Source organism: Bubalus kerabau, chromosome 16 (genome assembly GCF_029407905.1).
Source record: "Bubalus kerabau isolate K-KA32 ecotype Philippines breed swamp buffalo chromosome 16, PCC_UOA_SB_1v2, whole genome shotgun sequence".
Classification (NCBI taxonomy): domain Eukaryota; kingdom Metazoa; phylum Chordata; class Mammalia; order Artiodactyla; family Bovidae; genus Bubalus; species Bubalus kerabau.
The window spans coordinates 46,167,286-46,186,885 of NC_073639.1; the positions used below are offsets into that span (position 1 = coordinate 46,167,286).

The window sequence follows — 19,600 nt, forward strand, 5'->3', positions numbered from 1 at the left end:
ATTGGTAAGTCATTTTTCCAAATCATTTTTTCTTAATTTTTAATCAAATGTTATGTCAACTTAAGCAAAAAGGGGCCTTGAGATAGACTATACTGACCATTCTCTGTGTTTTCATGGCATTCCATTCTCATTGATAACAGAATGTATCACATTGTAGCAAATTTAGTAGCATACCTGAGCCTTTGTCTTGACATGTTAGCAATCTTATGAATGACATGGACAATAGTGCTGGATTATAGAAGGTCTTGAAAGTCCTAATGTGAATCTCTAATTGTATTTGGTAGAGAAATGATATTATCAAAAGAATGTTTCAGTAATGTCCCTCCAGTAGGGATATAGAAATAGACTAAGAAAGAGAAAATAGGAGATTCAGAAACAAAGAATAACAAAATGAATGATAGGATTGATGTAGAAAGAGGGATTCTGGAGGAAACATTTTTTAAAACTTGGTTACCGATTAAGAAAGAAGGTAGACTGAGACAAACTTCTGGACAGAACGACTGGGGAAACATGAAATACATAATGGGAATAGGAGGCTATAGAAAAGCTGTGACTTTGAAAGGAAAATACCTAGTTAGGTCAGATCAGGGTCTAGAAACAAAAACTGGGAACTTGTTAAAGGACAAACTGGTCAGTCAGTATCATTCAGGGGCATCATGGTGAAAAGGGAAGGGACTCTGAGGCAGGGATGCTCGGGTGTCAGAAAAAGGGGATCAAAGAAGCAGAGAAGAATTAGGAGGGATAGGATATTAATGGACATTTGCAAGGTATTTAAAGTCCCAGGTGTTAAGTTAATAAAAACCATAGTGGCCAATTCCACTAAGATTTGTATCATTTTGAAGAAGCAGGAATGGAAATGGAGATGAATTGAGGGACATGACTGTGTACCTTGTCTACAGGAAATCATTAAAATAGGAAACGTCCATTTGCTCTTTTATCCTAAAATAAGAAATTTGAGAAAATAATATTTCTCTAGACAATTCAGTATTTTCTTAAGACAGCTGTCAGATGGGATTACTTCACTTCTAACTAACCCATAGTGAAATTTTGCCTGAATTTTACTATATTATGAACCAATAAAAGAAATGTGAAGCCCATCATTCATACAAATGTGGATTTTTATAATTTCAATATTGTATTCTTAATAAAATATCCCTATTTAATGGAGCACCTCTCTAATAAATGTCAGGACTTCTGGGTTTAATATTTCTAAAAACGTTTAAAATGTATAGTCCTTATTTGTCATTTGTTAATTTTCTCTCCCTAGTGCAAAAACAAATCAAGTCTAGATTTCAAATCAGGGAATATGCCATAAAATTTATATCAATTCTGATAAATAGATGTGGAGGTCTACATATATTAAATGTTATGGCTGACAAATAATATAAATTAAAGCAATAATAAATTACATAAAGAATTGACCTGGACAAAAACATTTATAAAGAATTCAGCGGGAAGAGAAAGTTGTTTAGCTCATCAGTATAAAGAAAATACTTTATAGCGATAAAATCCTTACAGGACCACTATGTATAGTGAACTATGATTGACTGTGGGATGTCCAGAGAGTTCTCATTTAGCCAATCTCAGAGGAAACATCTGCAGAATGATTCTTAAATAGCACATATGCTAGGAACTTCCCTGGTGGCTCAGACGGTAAAGCGTCTGCCTGCAACGCAGGGGACTTGGGTTCAATCCCTGGGTCAGAAAGATCCCCTGGAGAAGGAAATGGCAACCCACTCCAGTACTCTTGCCTGGAAAATCCCACGGATGGAGGAGCCTGGTAGGCTACAGATGGAGGGGTCTGGTAGGCTACTGTCCATGAGTCGGACACGACTGAGCGACTTCACTTCACTTCACTTCATGCTAGGAATGCACTGAATTAAAGAGGAATACCTGTGGTGGATTCATGTTGATGTATGGCAAAACCAATACAATATTGTAAAGTAATTAACCTCCAATTAAATAAATTTATATTAAAAAAAAACAAAAGACAAAAAAAATAAAGAGGAATACCAAAACTAGAAGACTAAAAAAGGAAAAGAAGAAAAAAAGGGAAAAAAAGTATGAAGAATGGAAAGGAAAAGAAAGGGGGTTCTATTCACAACAAACAGAACCAACAGAATGAGTTTAGGAGAAATTGTGCGTAGCAGCTACTATCTAAACCTAAAATCTTTTTTATCCCACACTGAGATGAATTACAATACTCTCTAAATTCCTATATATGTAGTTGTTATTAATAACATGAAAATTCATTTAGGAATACTGCTAAATTATTATGTCAGCATGTTATCATTTCACATCATTCTAACCAAAGGACAGTTAAAAGCAAAACTACAGTTGCTACCATGTGCAAATCCAAAAATAGTTTTGAAATTTTTGAAGGAGATTCTTACAATCAAAAAGACCTTTAACCATGCTATGATAATAAAAGACTATAAGAAGAAAGAAGGGTACTATAAGAAGAAAGAAAGAAAGAAAGGTGGCCTGCTGCTGCTGCTGCTAAGTCGCTTCAGTCATGTCCGACTCTGCGCGACCCCACAGATGGCAGCCCACCAGGCTCCCCCGTCCCTGGGATTCTCCAGGCAAGAACACTGGAGTGGGTTGCCATTTCCTTCTCCAATACGTGGCCTACTAGAGATCTGAATTGTGACCTGAGTTACTCATCTTTTCACATTTATGATTGAAAATTATTTGTTTTAAAAGATCCTTTATTAGCAGCAACAAAAGCATTTTATGTACCAGGAAAAAAAATGTTACATCTTACTTAGAGTAAGAAGTATAAGACATTCCTGCCACAATCACTTTTATAGTTAAAGAAATAGCTGAAGACAAAGCCTACCTAAAATGCACAGAGGAAGCTTTGATTTTTGTTAACAGTGAAGAATGTAAATCAAAAAAAGACAGGAAGAAAAATAAAACTAGAATACAAACCAATCCTTTTTTTAAAAAAGCAAAATGAATCTAGGGTAAATGATACATGTTTTTCTCCTAAATTTTTAAAAAATAATATGAGCCATCCTAGGAAAAGATTGGAAAATTAATTTTGTAATCTTTTGAAACAATGTAGGGAAAAAAGAGAGAAAGGAAATATACACTGGGTCAAAAGAGCCATATTGACAGAATATCCTGAAATTTAATTTAAGTCAGTAACATGATTTCATTTTTCTTTTTGGGTAAAATTATAAATATGTGTGAGTCTAATATCAGAGCTTCAAAATACCTGAAGCATAATTCCATAATTAGAGTTGGAGATTTTAACCATACCCTCATCAATAACTATGACCTAGACAAAAGACAGGAAAGATATTAAAAGTACTATAAACTAACGTGACTCCATTCATATTTATGAATACCACACCAACAATGACAAACATGCACTGCAAGTGTACACGGGATGCTGCTAGGAAACATATGCTGGGCTGGGCATTAAAAAAGGCTCAATAAATGTAAAAGTATTGAAATCATAAACTTTGTTCCCCGATAAAGTTAAAAACAAATTGTATTCAAGTACTTATGAAAATCCTAAATATTTGGAAACCAAACTACACACATCTAAAAAATCCATGGGCCCAATAAGAAATCATAATGTAAATAAGAAAAAAACTGTTAACGAAAGAAGGTAAAAATATATCAACATTTGTGCACTTCAGCTAAAGGAGGCCTTACAAGGAACTTTGTAACTTTAAGTGCTCAAATTAAAAAAGAAGAAAGACCTAAAATGAACGGAGTTTCTACTTCAAGCATCAAGAAAAAGATCAAATAAAATCTATTAGAATCTAAACAAGAGTAGGTATATGTTTCTGTATGGCTGATTCACTTTGCTGTACAGCAGACACTACCACAACATTATGAATCAACTATGTTCCAATAAAAATTATTACTCCTAACAAATTAATTTAAAAAATAAAAAATTAAAAATCTAAACTAAGTGAAAAGAAAGAATAAAGAGCTAAAATCAATGAAAAAGAGAAATAAATAGAAAAAAATGAATGAAACCAAAGCTTATGTTTTGAAAATACCAAGAAAATGAATAAGCCTTTAGCTAGAACAGTAAAAAAAAAAAAAAAAAAAAAAATTCACCAGTTAACAGTATCAGGAATATATAGGATTGAACACATTGCTACAGCTAGACATTAAAAGGAAAATCAATATTATGAACATGTTTGTGCTAATAATTTTTCCAATTCATCTATATCTAGAAATCAATTGGTAAAATTCATCAAATAAAGGGAAACAACATAAGCATTTAAACATACACAGAGAAAGCATCTGGCAAAATTCAACAGTCATGATAAGTTCAGTTCAGTTCAGTCACTCAGTTGTGTCTGACTCTTTGCAAGTTGGAATAGACAGCTGGTATTATAAGCAACAGTGAATGCTTCAACTATTGCTACCCAGGGTTAGGAATAAACATCTCTCACAATTCTATTCAACATTGTACTAGAGGCACCACAAGAAGACACAAAAATTAAGTGTTTGGGGAGTATGTGACAGAGGAGTATAGAAAACAAACAAAACAGTATATTACATTGATAAAGCCTTACAAATAGCTGTGAAAAGAAGAGAAGCGAAAAGCTAAGGAGAAAAGGAAAGATATAAGCATCTGAATGCAGAGTTCCAAAGAATAGAAAGGAGAGATAAGAAAGCCTTCCTCAGTGATCAGTGCAAAGAAATAGAGGAAAACAACAGAATGGGAAAGACTAGAGATCTCTTCAAGAAAATTAGAGATACCAAGGGAACATTTCATGCAAAGATGGGCTCGATAAAGGACAGAAGTGGTATGGACCTAACAGAAGCAGAAGATATTAAGAAGAGGTGGCAAGAATACACAGAAGAACTGTATAAAAAGAGCTTCACAACTCAGATAATCACGATGGTGTGATCACTAAGCTAAAGCCAGACATCCTACAATGTGAAGTCAAGTGGGCCTTAGAAAGCATCACTACGAACAAAGCTAGTGGAGGTGATGGATTCCAGTTGAGCTATCTCAAATCCTGAAAGATGATGCTGTGAAAGTGCTGCACTCAATATGCCAGCAAATTTGGAAAACTCAGCAGTGGCCACAGGACTAGAAAAGGTCAGTTTTCATTCCAATCTCAAAGAAAGGCAATGCCAAAAAAATGCTCAAACTACCGCACAATTGCATTTATGTCACACGCTAGTAAAGTAATGCTCAAAATTCTCCAAGCCAGGCTTCAGCAATACATGTACCGTGAACTTCCAGATGTTCAAGCTGGTTTTAGAAAAGGCAGAGGAACCAGAGATCAAGTTGCCAACATCCACTGGATCATCAAAAAAGCAAGAGAGTTCCAGAAAAACATCTATTTCTGCTTTATTGACTATGCCAAAGCCTTTGACTGTGTGGATCACAATAAACTGTGGAAAATTCTGAAAGAGATGGGAATATCAAACCACCTGACCTGCCTCTTGAGAAACCTATATGCAGGTCAGGAAGCAACAGTTAGAACTGGACATGGAACAACAGACTGGTTCCAAATAGGAAAAGGAGTACGTCAAGGCTGTATATTGTCACCCTGCTTATTTAACTTCTATGCAGAGTACATCATGAGAAACGCTGGGCTGGAAGAAGCACAAGCTAGAATCAAGATTTCTGGGAGAAATATCATTAACCTCAGATATGCAGATGACACCACCCTTATGGCAGAAAGTGAAGAGGAACTCTTGATGAAAGTGAAAGAGGAGAGTGAAAAAGTTGGCTTAAAGCTCAACATTCAGAAAACAAAGATCATGGCATCTGGTCCCATCACTTCATGGCAAATAGATGGGGAAACAGTGTCAGACTTTATTTTTTGGGGCTCCAAAATCACTGCAGATGGTGACTGCAGCCATGAAATTAAAAGACCTACTTCTTGGAAGGAAAATTATGACCAACCTAGATAGCACATTAAAAAGCAGAGATATTACTTTGCCAACAAAGGTCCGTCTAGTCAAGGCTATGGTTTTTCCAGTGGTCATGGACGGATGTGAGAGTTGGACTGTGAAGAAAGCTGAGCACCGAAGAATTGATGCTTTTGAACTGTGGTGTTGAAGAAGACTCTTGAGAGTCCCATGGACTGCAAGGAGGTCCAACCAGCCCATCCTAAAGGAGATCAGTCCTGGGTGTTCATTGGAAGGACTGATGCTAAAGCTGAAACTCCAATACTTTCGCCACCTCATGTGAAGGGTTGACTCACTGGAAAAGACTCTGATGCTGGGAGGGATTGGGGGCAGGAGGAAAAGGTGACGACAGACGATGAGATGGCTGGATGGCATCACCGACTCGATGCATATGAGTCTGAGTGAACTCCGGGAGTTGGTGATGGACAGGGAGGCCTGGCGTGCTGCGATTCATGGGGTCGCAAAGAGTCGGACACGACTGAGTGACTGAACTGAACTGAACTGAAACACTATTTTAGAAAAGTGAAACATACTTTCTCCATAAAATGCAGAAATCTCACTTCTAGGTCTTTATGCAAAAGTAATGAAAACATATACCCACACAGAGGCTTGTACACAATTATTCGTAGCATCATTTGTAATACTCCAAAACTGGAAACAACCTAAATCTCCAACAACTGTTTAATAGGAAAGCATACTATTGAAGTGGAGCAGGACCCTATGGGTTTTGTCCCTCATGTCTTCTGTCTGCCTTCTGTCTGTGGAAAAACTTAAGCCAAAGAATAAGTTTAATCATAGAAGTGAGAAAATGCAGAAACAAAAGAAAACAAAGGACATCAAATAATAATAGTTCAGTCATTAAGCATAGTCAAAAACCTTTGACTTCCCTAGTGGCTCAGTGGTAAAGAATCCTCCCGCAACACAAGAGACTCAGGAAATGCAGGTTATATCTCTGAGTTGGGAAGATCCCCTGGAGGAAGAAATGGCAACCCGTTCCAGTACTCTCGCTCAGAAAATCCCATAAACAGAGGAGCCTGGTGGGCTACAGTCCATGTGGTCACAAAGAGTCAAACATGACCAAGCATGTGTGCATGCATGCACAAGAACCTTTAGTTCCTTCTCAAAAGCTGTAGATAATATTCTAAGTCATATCTTGTGAGCCGTCATGTAGATACTGAAACCCCCACCAGGTGGAGAAGTTAACTACATGATTACCAGACTGTAGCCATGACATGTGCACTTAGCTTAGTCGTGTCTGACTCTTTGTGACCCCATGGACTGCAGCCTGCCAGCTCCTCTATCCATAGGATTTTCCAGGCAAGAATACTGGAGTGGGTAGCCATTTCCTTCTCCAGGGGATCTTCCTGACCCAGGGATCAAACCCAGGTCTCCTGCAATGCAGGTGGATTCTTTACCGTTTGGGAACGGTAAAGGGAAGGGAAGCCCTTCCATGGGGAAGCCCAGCCATGACATACGCTGCCAACATATTGACTGATCCCACTTTAAATTTATGATCATTGATGTCAAGAGGCCAGGATCCAACCAGGTAGTCAGGATGTATTTCCTCTGTTCCTTTACTACTTTCTCTCTCCCTTCAAACCCACAACACTCTCTCCCACCACGCCTGCAACTCAAGATCTTTCTTACTACTTTATTAAGAAATCAAACTCAATGACAAGCCCTACGACCACATTTGTCCACGTTCTCTGTCTGTGCCCACTTGCCCTGCCTTCTCTCCTGACCCTACAGACCAGGGTCAGTCATCTCAATGCACAGGGAAAACATAACTCACCACCTATTTCTATAAATCAAGTTTTATTGGGATACATACTCATTTTTTCAGCTATGTATTGTCTAAGGCTGCTTCAGCACTATGACAGAAGATTTGGGGGTCTCAACAGAAACCTAAAATGTTTACTCTCCAGTCTGTTATGGAAAGAGTTTGCTGACCCCAGGGAAAAATTGACTTTAATCTAGCAAAGTCCAGTCTCTCCCTTCCCTACCACTCATCTTTCCTCACTACTGCTGCACTTCTTCCATTGCTAATTTTTTCCTTTCCTACTGATTATTTTCCACCAAAAATAACCATGCGCTGATAGTCTGCCTTAAAAAAAACAAAACCAGAAACCTTCTTGATTCCCATTCCCACCCCTACCATTTACCTATCCTCTTTTACTTTTGGCACTTAACAGTGTCCAACGAGTTGTTCACACTGCCCATCTCCAGGTCCCCCTCCTATGCACTCCTGAAGTCACTCCCACCAGGCTTTCTCCTTCTCCTTACTCCACGGACACTCTTTGTCCGGCATGCCAGCGACTCCCCAGGCTGCTAAAGCCAAGGGCAATCTTTAGCCCTGGCCTGACCTCCAGGCACTGACTGGTCACTCTCCTTCCCTGAAAACACATAATTATCCACTTGGCAGGATTCTAGGAAACCACATCACATGGGTTGTTCCTCATCTTCTCAATCTCAAGAATTTAGCCCTGAGACTCCACTACCTCCATTCCACTAACCCCTCTAAATACCGTCTAAATCCTGAGAAGTCTCAAATTCAGATCTCCAATTTTGTTTTCTCCAAGACCTGCTATCTCCACCTAACAGATATCTCAAACTCAGTGCATCCAGAACCTCCCACATTCTCAAAACTACTCTACCTGAAGCTTTACTCACCTCTGTTAATGGCAATTTCACCACTTAAGTTTATTCTACTTTCTTAAATCCCACATGCAACACATCTACAAATCTCTCTCTACCACATCATCTAATATTCATAAGGACCTCCACTAACACTCCCTGGTTCACACCAGTGATTATTTCAGGCTTCCTACCTGCTTTCCTTGCTTCTATTTTTGCCACCTTTGCTGCCTTTCAGCCTATTCTAAACAAAGCAGTAAAGAGAAACAGTTAAAATTTCAATCAGATCATACTCAAAAGCTCTCAGGGCCTTCACATTTCACTCTGAATAAAAGCCAAAGTCACCAGAATTCCTTAAGAAGTGTTCCATAGCCCCTCTCTCACCACTGTTAATTTTCTGACCTCATCTACTGATTCCCCCTTCTCTCACTGGATTCCTTAGTGTCCTAGGCAGGCTTCTGCCTCAAGGATGCTCCCCTGATCGCTGACCAGTCACTCCCTTCCTAGAAATCTATAGTGGTCCATTCACTCCCCTCCTTCCTGCTCTTCTCAACATCACTTTCTCATTGAGACAATTCTCCACAAGCAGGTTGCTGCCCTCAACTTTCCATCCTGTGTCTCCATCTTACATATTATATGTTGTACTTATTTGGTGTCTGTTTCTTCCCAAGAGAGTATAAATTCACTGAGGCTGAGTTGTGCTTTTTAAAATCTATTTTATAAACTATTTATTCACTACTTACTTTACATCCCATCATTTGCATAGTACCTAGCCCATAGTCAGCGCTCCATAGGTATCTGCTGAATAAACTAGAATGTGTCTAAGTGCTTTGTAAAGTAATATGTAAATGAGGCACATTATGAACTCATGAATGGGCTTAACACTCACTTTTTTCCCCAAATTTCCAAAAGTCCCTGCAGTACTTTTTCATCCCTGTTGATGTCTAAGAGTATGTTCATAGAGGCTGGATCTGATGGCTAGTTGTTACAACTGGTAGGCACAGAGCTGGAATTCAGACCTGGTTTGATTCTAGAGATCGATATTTAACCATTCACTTCTTTCCAAATAGTGCGTCTGCTGGATGCTAAGTGATAGTTCAAGAATTTTATAATCAGAAGTCCTATAAGAGATGAGGGTTTACAGAGAGTTTCCTCCAAAAACAAGCCAGAGATTGGGATGTCTCCAGAGCATCCTTGGAAGGCTGATATTTCAATTTATATCACTTCATGAGAGTAAGATAACTCTAATAAACAGAGTATTTAGCAATTTAAGGGAAAAGCATGATATTTTTGACAAGCATAAGACTTTAAATTAAGTTTTGAGGTATTTTAGTCCCAGTACAATATCTACAAAGTTAATTCTACTTTCCTAAAGGATTAATCTGTCAATCATATTGTCTTCCTTAGAGATACACAATTCTTAGGATGAAATTTCTCACTTTTTTTGCTTATTAAGATACAGATCTGGTCTCTGTGGTTTTTATTAGAGAAAAATCACCAAATTTCTTATCTTGATAAAATTGTCATTTTCATTGGATCTTTCCTGATTTCCTATTCTTTAATATCTGTATTTAATTCCTCCAGTAAGTCAGGAGGGAGGCTTGCACAAGGCCTTTTTGATGATAGAAAAAAAATAAAATGCTGAAACTAATCAGGTTGCTGAGAGGTCAGATATTTCACAGACTTACCTATGTAAGTTTCATGTGATATTCAGAAAACACACACACATACACATGAATGACAAATTTCAAAACTCTCCAAGCAATCAAAATGTGTTGTTACAAAGCTCTTACTTTGAGGTTTATTCACTTTACCTAGAATAAAGGCTCTCAATTATTTTCTCAACCAAAGACTATTTAAGCCTTAATACAGATATAATTTCCAACTCTGGCTAGTGGTGTTTCTATGTCACAGAGCATTAAAAATAACAAACAGGCTTGATATATATCCATAGGATCACCAGATCATATTTTCTCTAGCTCTCCTTATGGTACACACACAATAATTAGTGTTCAGGAAAATGATGCCAAGTCATTTTTAAAACGATAAATGTTATTACACATTCCCTGATCAAAAGTATGAGATGGTATATAGAATGATTTAGAAAGATTTCTACCCAAATAGTCATTTGTTTTTAAGCTTGGCACTACTGGGGATTTTAGGCTTCCATTATCCATGAAAACCACTTATTAATAATTATTTCATGAGCATCAATTTAGGATGGATTAACTGTTTAAAATACCCCAAGGACACAAAAAGAGAAAACTTGGTTTAATTATAGAATGCATAAACAGAGAGAAAATCTAGTTCAATGTCAAGGATTGGAGAAAGTCTGAGGAAAAGGTTACAAACAATTCCAAGACTCATTGATTTAGTATGAATTCAAAATTACATAGTCACTTCTATAAAGATGCAAGCACGCTCCTGACCCCCCGAGAGAGACACTTTACCCAGGGGCACTCTGGCAGCACTGGCATCGGGGTTGATCCAGAAGGAAAGCCAGGACAGAACCACGATGAGCAGGGTCGGGGCATAGACACCCATCATGTAGAAGCCCACCTGCCTCCTCAGGGTGAAGATGACTTCCACACACGTGTAGTACCCTGCCAGACACAGAGGCAAACAGGAGTGAGGTTCCTGGCACATCCGACTGCAAAATCACAGTGTGCACGTAAATCAGGAGTCATTGCTGCTTGAGGCAACTTCACAAAGTGAACTCCACCAAAAATGGAGTATTTTTTTCTGTAAATATACATCATTTATGTGATCTAAGGGGATGGAATTATGGGACCTGTTTCACCCAACCTTTTGCAACTCCATTATGAGATTGAGAAGCAGACATCCATGCTGCTCTGTGATACCCAGTCTCAGCTTTTAAGTCTTTGTTCAGAGATTTTTCAATGACTTAAGCTTTTTATCATCCTTGGGTACTCTGAGAGCCACTGGAACAGCAAATCGAAGCAGCACAAGTCTACAAAGAAACACTCCTGGATTATGCATTGTCAACGTAATTTTCAGCCCTGTGAACCACTTCTTATCTGGGAGGACTGGCCAACTACAGTAGCTCATATGCATATTTATACCTTAACCCTGAAGACAGTGTTAGAGGTAAACATTAGCAAGGATAAGAAATGAATGTCCCCAGTCCATGAAGATTAAAGGTTACAGACAGCAGACATCTGACATCTCTCCCAAGCCTCCCCTGGCTCCACTCCAGGACCTTGAATGTTCCCTGATTGAGGGAAAGGATTTCACTTTCACAGACATAGACTAAAGCAGACACCACTTTACAACATCATTCTAGAGCTACCATGATATCAATATTTGGGATAGTCTCCCAAATTAATCACAAATTATGGGCAGCCTCATAATAGCCTTTGCTGACTGGAGAAAGAAAATAAGTGACACAAATATTCTCACAGCATTGGCATAGAAGAGACATTTCCAGATGTCTGAGATGATTTATTTTAATGCTTACTTTAGATAAAAATGTCATTTCCCATTCAACAAAAGGAAGGTTATGTATGAATTTCAAAAAGTTAAAATATTTTCAGTTGTGCTCAGCTTAAACTGTACAAAATTATTTTCAAATGTCAAAACGAATGAACAGTGAATAAATAAAATAATTATGGGGCAAAAGGCAATATTACTTTTTACTATGCTAACACGTGTATAACTGTGGTGGATTCATGTTGATATACGGCAAAACCAATACAATATTGTAAAGTTAAAAAATAAAATTAAATAAAAAAACATAAAATAAAAATAAAAAGTTGCATTTATCTCTTTTTGCTAGTTGGGAAGAAGACACATACTTCAGATGCTAGAATAGTTGTCATGTCATTTTTATTCGTTAGTAGTATCTAGAGTAGTAATTGCACACAATGCACATCTTAAAAACTGTTGAATAAAAGAATGGCTATTCTTATCCTTTTATCAAATAACTTAGATTAGAAATCTATCCTTTTCGTAATGTGAATTATAATGATCGATACCTCGGAGAGATTAGAAAGATATTAGGGCTAATACATAACAAATATAAAGAGCTGATTTGAACTGAAGTAAATTCTAATTATGCCAAATGTTTCCATATTATATCAAAAAAAGCAATGCACAGTGTTTGTCTTTTTTAAATTTTAATTTCACTGAAAGTGAAAATGTTAGCTGCTTAGTTGTGTTCAACTCTTTGCCACCCCATGGACTGTGGCCTGCCAAGCTCCTCTGTCCATGCAATCATCCAGGCAAAAATACTGGAGTGGGTTGCCATTCCCTTTAATTTCATTAAAACTAAGCAATTTGTGAAAATCATGCACAGGTTCTAAGAAGACATGAAAGGCAAACCGATGGAAATTTCCTCTCCTTTTTCAATGCCCATCTCTTATTTCAACTTCCTTCCTGGACAAATAAGAACAAAAGCTTCCAACTAACAATCATGTGCAAAACTTCCAAAATGCCATCTTTTACAAGTCTATTTGCTGTGATCAACAAGGCCCACAGTGTTTTCTACGAGTGGTTCTGAAGTACCTTGCTTTGTAAGAGCATCACTTGCTCAAGGTAACTAATTTCACATCCTCCTAGTGCCTATGAAATAGGGAAGGACACATATGTGTTTACTGTGTATCTTTAGGAGCTTAGGTTGTCACAAATATCATAATAATTTTCTATAAGGTTGCTTACTTTCAAATGCATTTTGTATCCTATCCCTTCACATTTAGATGACAGCCTAGAAACTTAAGTCCTTCATCTGAAGGCACCCCGCTGGGGAACGTCCCAGGACTTGGATGCATGTGGCAGAGAAACACATGCTTGAATATAACAGTGATTCGCTCCATAAACTTTTATCAGAAACATTTCTTGATCTTTTTTGATCTTTTCGTGGTACTGTTAAATTTATGAGAGGCAGGTGGGCAGCTAATTGATATAAATGTTCATTGGCGAATTCAATTGACTATTTCCTATGAGGCTTTATTTGATTATTATTCACTCGGGCTTCCAATGTAAGTATAGAAATTGAATTTGGAATTATACTTGCATACTCGTATTTTTCTCCCCCTGTGTAATTTCTATAATTACAAAAACAATAATTTTTAATAAAGTTAAAGCCAAATCATGATTTTTGGATAATTTTATACAAATTAAAGAAAATATTGGCCATCCTTTTGTACATGCTGCCCTCTGTCTTACCCACTATTCTACACTGTTAAGCATTCCATATATTTTGAATGTTCTATTTTTCTACATATATTTCTAACTATTATCCAAACACTAAAATGTTTCTTATATACATACAATGATTCATATAATGTCGATAAAGCATGTTTACTGAAATATAGTTTCAATTATTACTCTCTTAGCCATGAGTTTTTGTTATTTTCTGTAAATAATGAGATATAATTGATTCATTTATGATAAGCCAAAAAATACCATACACAAAAATATAGGAAAGATTTACTAATCATAAATCTTGAGTATTTCCCCGAATACTCTCCACCACAGCACACCCTAGTTCCTTCTTTGAACTAAAAGGGATTATATTTCATTTATTTGCTTGTCATTGGATCTATAAAAGAGCAGGGATCTATCCTTTATTTACTGCTGAATCCCCAAATGAAAACTTTTAAATTCAGAGCTTAAAGGTGAAAAAATGAATAACACCAGAGTTTTCAACTTTGCTTTTACATAATTTTATACTACATAAAATTAGATATAAAATTACTAATTTTATTTTCATCTCTAGATGAAGTTTAAAACTTCAATAAAAGATATTTCAAGCTTCTCAAAACAATTTAGAGATTTTTCATTTTAGAATGTGAAGCATATAATCTGTATGTGGGTAACTATTTTCCAAGTAAAATAACACTCACTGAACTCATAACATTCCTGTGAGGACTAAATTATGGAATTCCTACAAAGCACTTAAAACAATGCCTTACAGCAAGAACTCAAAAAGCCATCTACTAAATGTGTTTCTATACAGCAATCCTCCCAAAAATACCTCTCTTGGCTTTCAAGTTCATTTTTTCATTTGATTTGTAAAAATCCCTAAAAACTGTAGTCAGGCTCTATAATTTGAGTGAGGAGCAGAGAGAGGAGAAGGAACACTGTGCCCAGGTCACAGCTGACACAGATTTGTCCTTGACATTCAGTAAGACATTCACCATGTGTTTTAGTTATTTTTTGTGTTCAATACAGGAGCTGGCTCAGAATGAGCAAAAAGATCATGTCCATATCCAACAATCACTGAAATCTATGATTTCTTCATTGAGTACACTGACGATAAAATTTTTAAGAGTGCTCCTTTTTTCCATTAAAAAAAAAATTGGCAATTCTTTCAGTAGTGTATTTGCTTATTTTGTTTCTTGTCCTAAAATACTATAAACTCTACAAGAGAAGGGACTCTTTATATATAAGTGTTATATAATCTGTTAATTTATTTGAAGGTCAGTGATAACGGATGCTTAAACTAACTTTATTTCCGAGCTGGCCTATGTCATGTTTATTACAATGATGCAAATATGCAACTGTTCACGCTTCTATTCTAGTGTCAGATAGGAATGTTTTAAGTCATATCTTGTCCTTTCTTAATGATGTCACAATGGCAGAACTTTAGTGCAAACATTTGATCTCTATAAATTTTCCACAATCACACTATATATTTTTATTTTTGCAAAGTCAACATAAATGTTGCAAAAACTTAAACTTTAATTTCATCTATTCATAAATATCTTTGATTTACTTCCTGATATAGACTTAGAACTGTATGGTAATTTACAAGTTAGACCGATTATTAATATGAATGTAATCATCAAAATCAATCATCGTTTTATTTACATTGCTAAGGGCAATAGCACTATATTTAATATCTAAAGTCCTCAATAACCTATAACTACCATAGGAGACACAAAGGTTTAAATACTAATCATATTATGAAAGTATTGATCAGTGAGTACTGCATTTTCACTTCTGTAAAGCTTGATGTAATTTAATGAATGAGATTAATTTGTTGAGATTTGATAATTGGCTGTTCCATAACCTAGGCCAAGAATATTATGTAGTGAATATTTACCAATGCCCAATTACCTCATGTGCTAATTATTTCCTGCAGAGTATAAAGATGAATGCTTTTGAAAATCAAGAATATGTAGTCAAAAACTAACATCAAAAAACTGCCTTAATGACAACAGATGACTATAAATGGGTTACATGTTCACATCCATAATGTCTGGCCCTTCCCAAAGCAGAATTTCTTGGCAACATCTAAGAATATCACTGCCTGGAGAATAAAATATAAAATAAAATAAAATAATAAAAATTGAAAACTCTTTTATTTGTAATTACATAAAGAAAAGCAAAACTATCTACTGAGTAAAAAAAAATGTTTAACTTTAGTGAATGTAATTTTATGAAAGATTTAAATATATCAGTATGAACCATCTATAAATTTTGAACTTATTTTTTAACTAGTTTTCTCTATTCTGTCCTTAGCATATACAGTATTGAAATAAATCTTTGGAATAGGACTTCGTTTTGTTTAATTTAAAGGACATTACTTACCAGTGCCTTTATAGTATTTTGTGCAGTTACCATATTCAATATCTTCCTTTTTAATATCAAATTGAGGCAAGGCAATTTTTTCTAACTGGACAGGATCCCCCGACTGCCAGATAAATCTTAAGTCATCAGTTGTGTAACCAACTATAAACAAAAATAAACAAAACACTAGCTTGGGATATAACATTAACACTTTTTCAATATTGAAACATCCAAATATTAAACATAGAAATGGTAAAACTATAGGCCATTCTTACATGAAACTTCCGTTAGAAATGTAAAGAGGTAAAAATCTAGGCCACTAATGCAAGTATTCATAAAAAAGTTACAGATAATTGGCTTAAAGAAAGGACAAGCTAAAGTAATCAGCATATGGCAAATGGTTAAAATCCCAGGGTGTCAAAAATGGTAGTACATTTGTCTTTGTCAGAATTCTGAACTGCCATCAAAATAGTAGGAAAGAAGTGATACTAGCTTCCTGAATGTAAACATTGACAAATCATGCGCATATGCTACCTGGAAATTTTTAGAGAAACTTAAGCACCAAAACAAATTTTCTAGAAGAATTAACTACCAACTTCCCTAAAGGAGTTGCATGGCCTCAGAAAAACAATAAAACAGCTCCTCAAAGGGACATCTCTGCATCACTAGTGCCTCCGGGAGCCCACACTGTGGGCTTAGGTAACCTGGCTATAATTCAAGGGCCCATGGCTTTATGGTATGTAATAGCCTACCATTCAACTCTTACATGCCTGTATTTTTAAAAGCCATACTTTAGTGTATACAGTAACAGAAGTGAATAAATACACACATTTGAAATTTATACAAATATATATTGATACACAGACACACATATACAGCACATACACAAGGTACATACATACACTTATATCTGCAAAATCTCAAATGATAGTCAGAAAGCAATAAATATTGCTCAAATTTAGGATCCAGCTTCAGTAAATTAAAAATAAATAGCAATAACAACAAATAACCACTAAGTAACTGTAAAGTGTATCATCAAGTGCATACAATACATTTTATAAAGTTATTCTCTGTAGAAATAGGACACAGAATATGGGTATTCAGGCTGAAGACTCCTTACATTAGTGTTAGTTTTTCAAGTTTTTTTTTTTTTTTAATTTTATTTTATTTTTAAACCTCAAACACTGTATTAGTTTTGCCAAACATCAAACCTACTTTTATTTTCACGTGACAAGCTTCATAGCAATTTACCATATTTTAGAGCTAATCCTCTTGGTGAAGACATAATATATCTTTCAGAAACTGAAAAATACATGATCACAGAAGCAAATAAAATCCAAAATCCAATTTTGTAAACAATCTTTTTATAGAGCCATAGAAAGTGAATGCTTGGTAAAATTTAGTTAATATTTTTTTTCAGGGTTTTCCAAATTTTCTGCTGTGATAAATATAGTTTTAACATTATTTTAACATTAGAAAAGTTATTAGGACAGACAATCATTTTCTCCTTTACCTTGTCTATATTACTAATTCAGATGAAGATGGCAATTGGAATAAGTTAGAATTGTACAACTACACCTAAATAACTCAACTGAAATAAAAAAAACTAATAAAATGCCAAAACAAAATATCAAAAAGATTATCTTAGTACAAATTATATAGTAAAACATAATTCTAATAAAATATAAAATATTAAAAATATAAAATTGATAATTTCCCTACATAAATTATTCTAATGCCTGAAGTGATCTGAAAGTCACTCAGTCATGTACGACTCTTTGGGACTCCATGGACTATATTGCCTGGCAGGCTCCTCTGTCCATGGAATTCTCCAGGCAAAGAAAACAGGAGTGAGTAGCAGTTCCCTTCTCCAGGGTATCTTCCAAACCCAGAGATCAAACCCAGGTCTCCCACATTGTAGGTGGATTCTTTACCTTCTGAGCTACCATTCTAATGCCTGAAATGAAGTGAAGTGAAAGTCTCTCAATCTGTTCCGACTCTTTGCAACCCCCTGGACTATACAGTCCATGGAATTCTCCAGGCCAGAATACTGGAGTGGGTAGGCTTTCCCTTCTCCAATTCTAATGCCTATTTACAGTCAAAAGCATTAGCTTCAGCATTGTTATCTACGATATTAGTAGCAAGTAATGTCTCAAAATTTTAAGCATTTTATTCCTATAGTCACTTAGGGTCTCATTTACATACAGCTCTCAAGTTGCATCTTGCAACGCTGTGTATCCATGGGAAACAAGGTCAAGTCCAAAGGGCAGGAAAGAGTAATAGATAACCTGAAAGCAGAAGCAGAGGTCTTAGAACTCATTTAACACATGCCTCGGTGACACATTGATTTTTAAAGAAAAATATAAATCCACATATATAAGCCATAAAAAGAGTACCTCATACTGACAAGGACATCTCCATCTCGAAAAATGAAGAGAAGGATGTTTTCCTGGGTGACATCATGAAAATTGGCACTTTTTTCATTTGCAAAAAATAAATCAGGTTTCCACAGACATTTGTACATTGTGGGGTCCACGGTCAGGGCATCCGAGCCCCGGAAATCACTAGGGAGCTTCAACCTGGGATCGTTCCATTTTTGCCTCAGGAAGATGTTGACTCTATAATCCTGGAAAAAATTATGCGTGCATGTGTGTGTTTACTGCTATTTTTAAGAACACGCTCAGCACCAGAATAAAAAGGGTTCAAAGATTAGCAGCCCAAACATGCTTGCTTGTCTAACATCAAGTAGGGTCACAATAGCTCGGGTATCTTTTGTGTCTTTCTAATGACTCTACAGACATCCTCTCAGCACTTGCAAGTTCAAATGTCATCACAGTACTTTACCGATAATTGCTTTACTCTAACACAAACACTAATTGTACCGGGGGTTAGTTGGTATTGCCATAAAAGCATACGGACTGCTAAATATTACCATTATTCTTCCCCCCAAAGTAGGATAAATTTTAGTTAAAAATAAATAAGAAGCCAAGAGAAAATATTTCGCTTGTCTTTTACTCAACAGTAAATTACAAAAATAATTTATATGTATATAAAACTACAAGGTGGGTGGTGGAGGCATGAAGTGGGAGTTTGGGATTGGCACACGCAAACTATTATATATAGGATGAATAAACAATAAGCACCTACTGGACAGCACATGGGGAACTATACTCAATATCTAGTGATAAACCATAATGGAGAAGAATATGAAAAAAGAATATGCATATGTATAACTGAATCACTTTGCTGTACAGCAGAAATTAACAGTACAAATCAACTGTATTTCAATAAAAGTAAAATAAATAAAAATAAAACTATATATAACACTGGATTATATATATATTTGAGAAAGAAAAGAAAAATTATCCTCAATAACTCATATAAGTAAATGATTAGAGAGATATTCAAATAAGATTTGGATTATGCAAAAGAGTAGAAAGTATGTACAAAAGTATGTACAAAATTTGTACATGTGATGCTATATTCAACAATAGTAGAAAAAGGTTTGGAAATCCACTAAATAGCTGCTTACCTC

At 35.8% G+C, this 19,600-nt stretch overlaps 1 protein-coding gene across 2 annotated transcripts in view; it reads right to left on the reverse strand.

The window, feature by feature from the left end:
- GLRB (glycine receptor beta) overlaps window positions 1-19,600 on the reverse strand; it is an 89,570-nt gene that overhangs the window by 15,359 nt on the left and 54,611 nt on the right. The window contains exons 4-7 of one of the 2 annotated variants that reach the window (XM_055549619.1): window positions 18,462-18,691; window positions 18,271-18,353; window positions 16,087-16,227; window positions 10,983-11,135 (exon numbers count right to left, since the gene is read on the reverse strand). In XM_055549619.1, the coding sequence (XP_055405594.1) occupies window positions 10,983-11,135; window positions 16,087-16,227; window positions 18,271-18,353; window positions 18,462-18,691 (607 nt within the window). Of the gene's footprint in view, window positions 1-10,814; window positions 11,136-16,086; window positions 16,228-18,270; window positions 18,354-18,461; window positions 18,692-19,600 lie in introns of those variants that run through there. The other variant, XM_055549618.1, reaches the window with a different exon arrangement.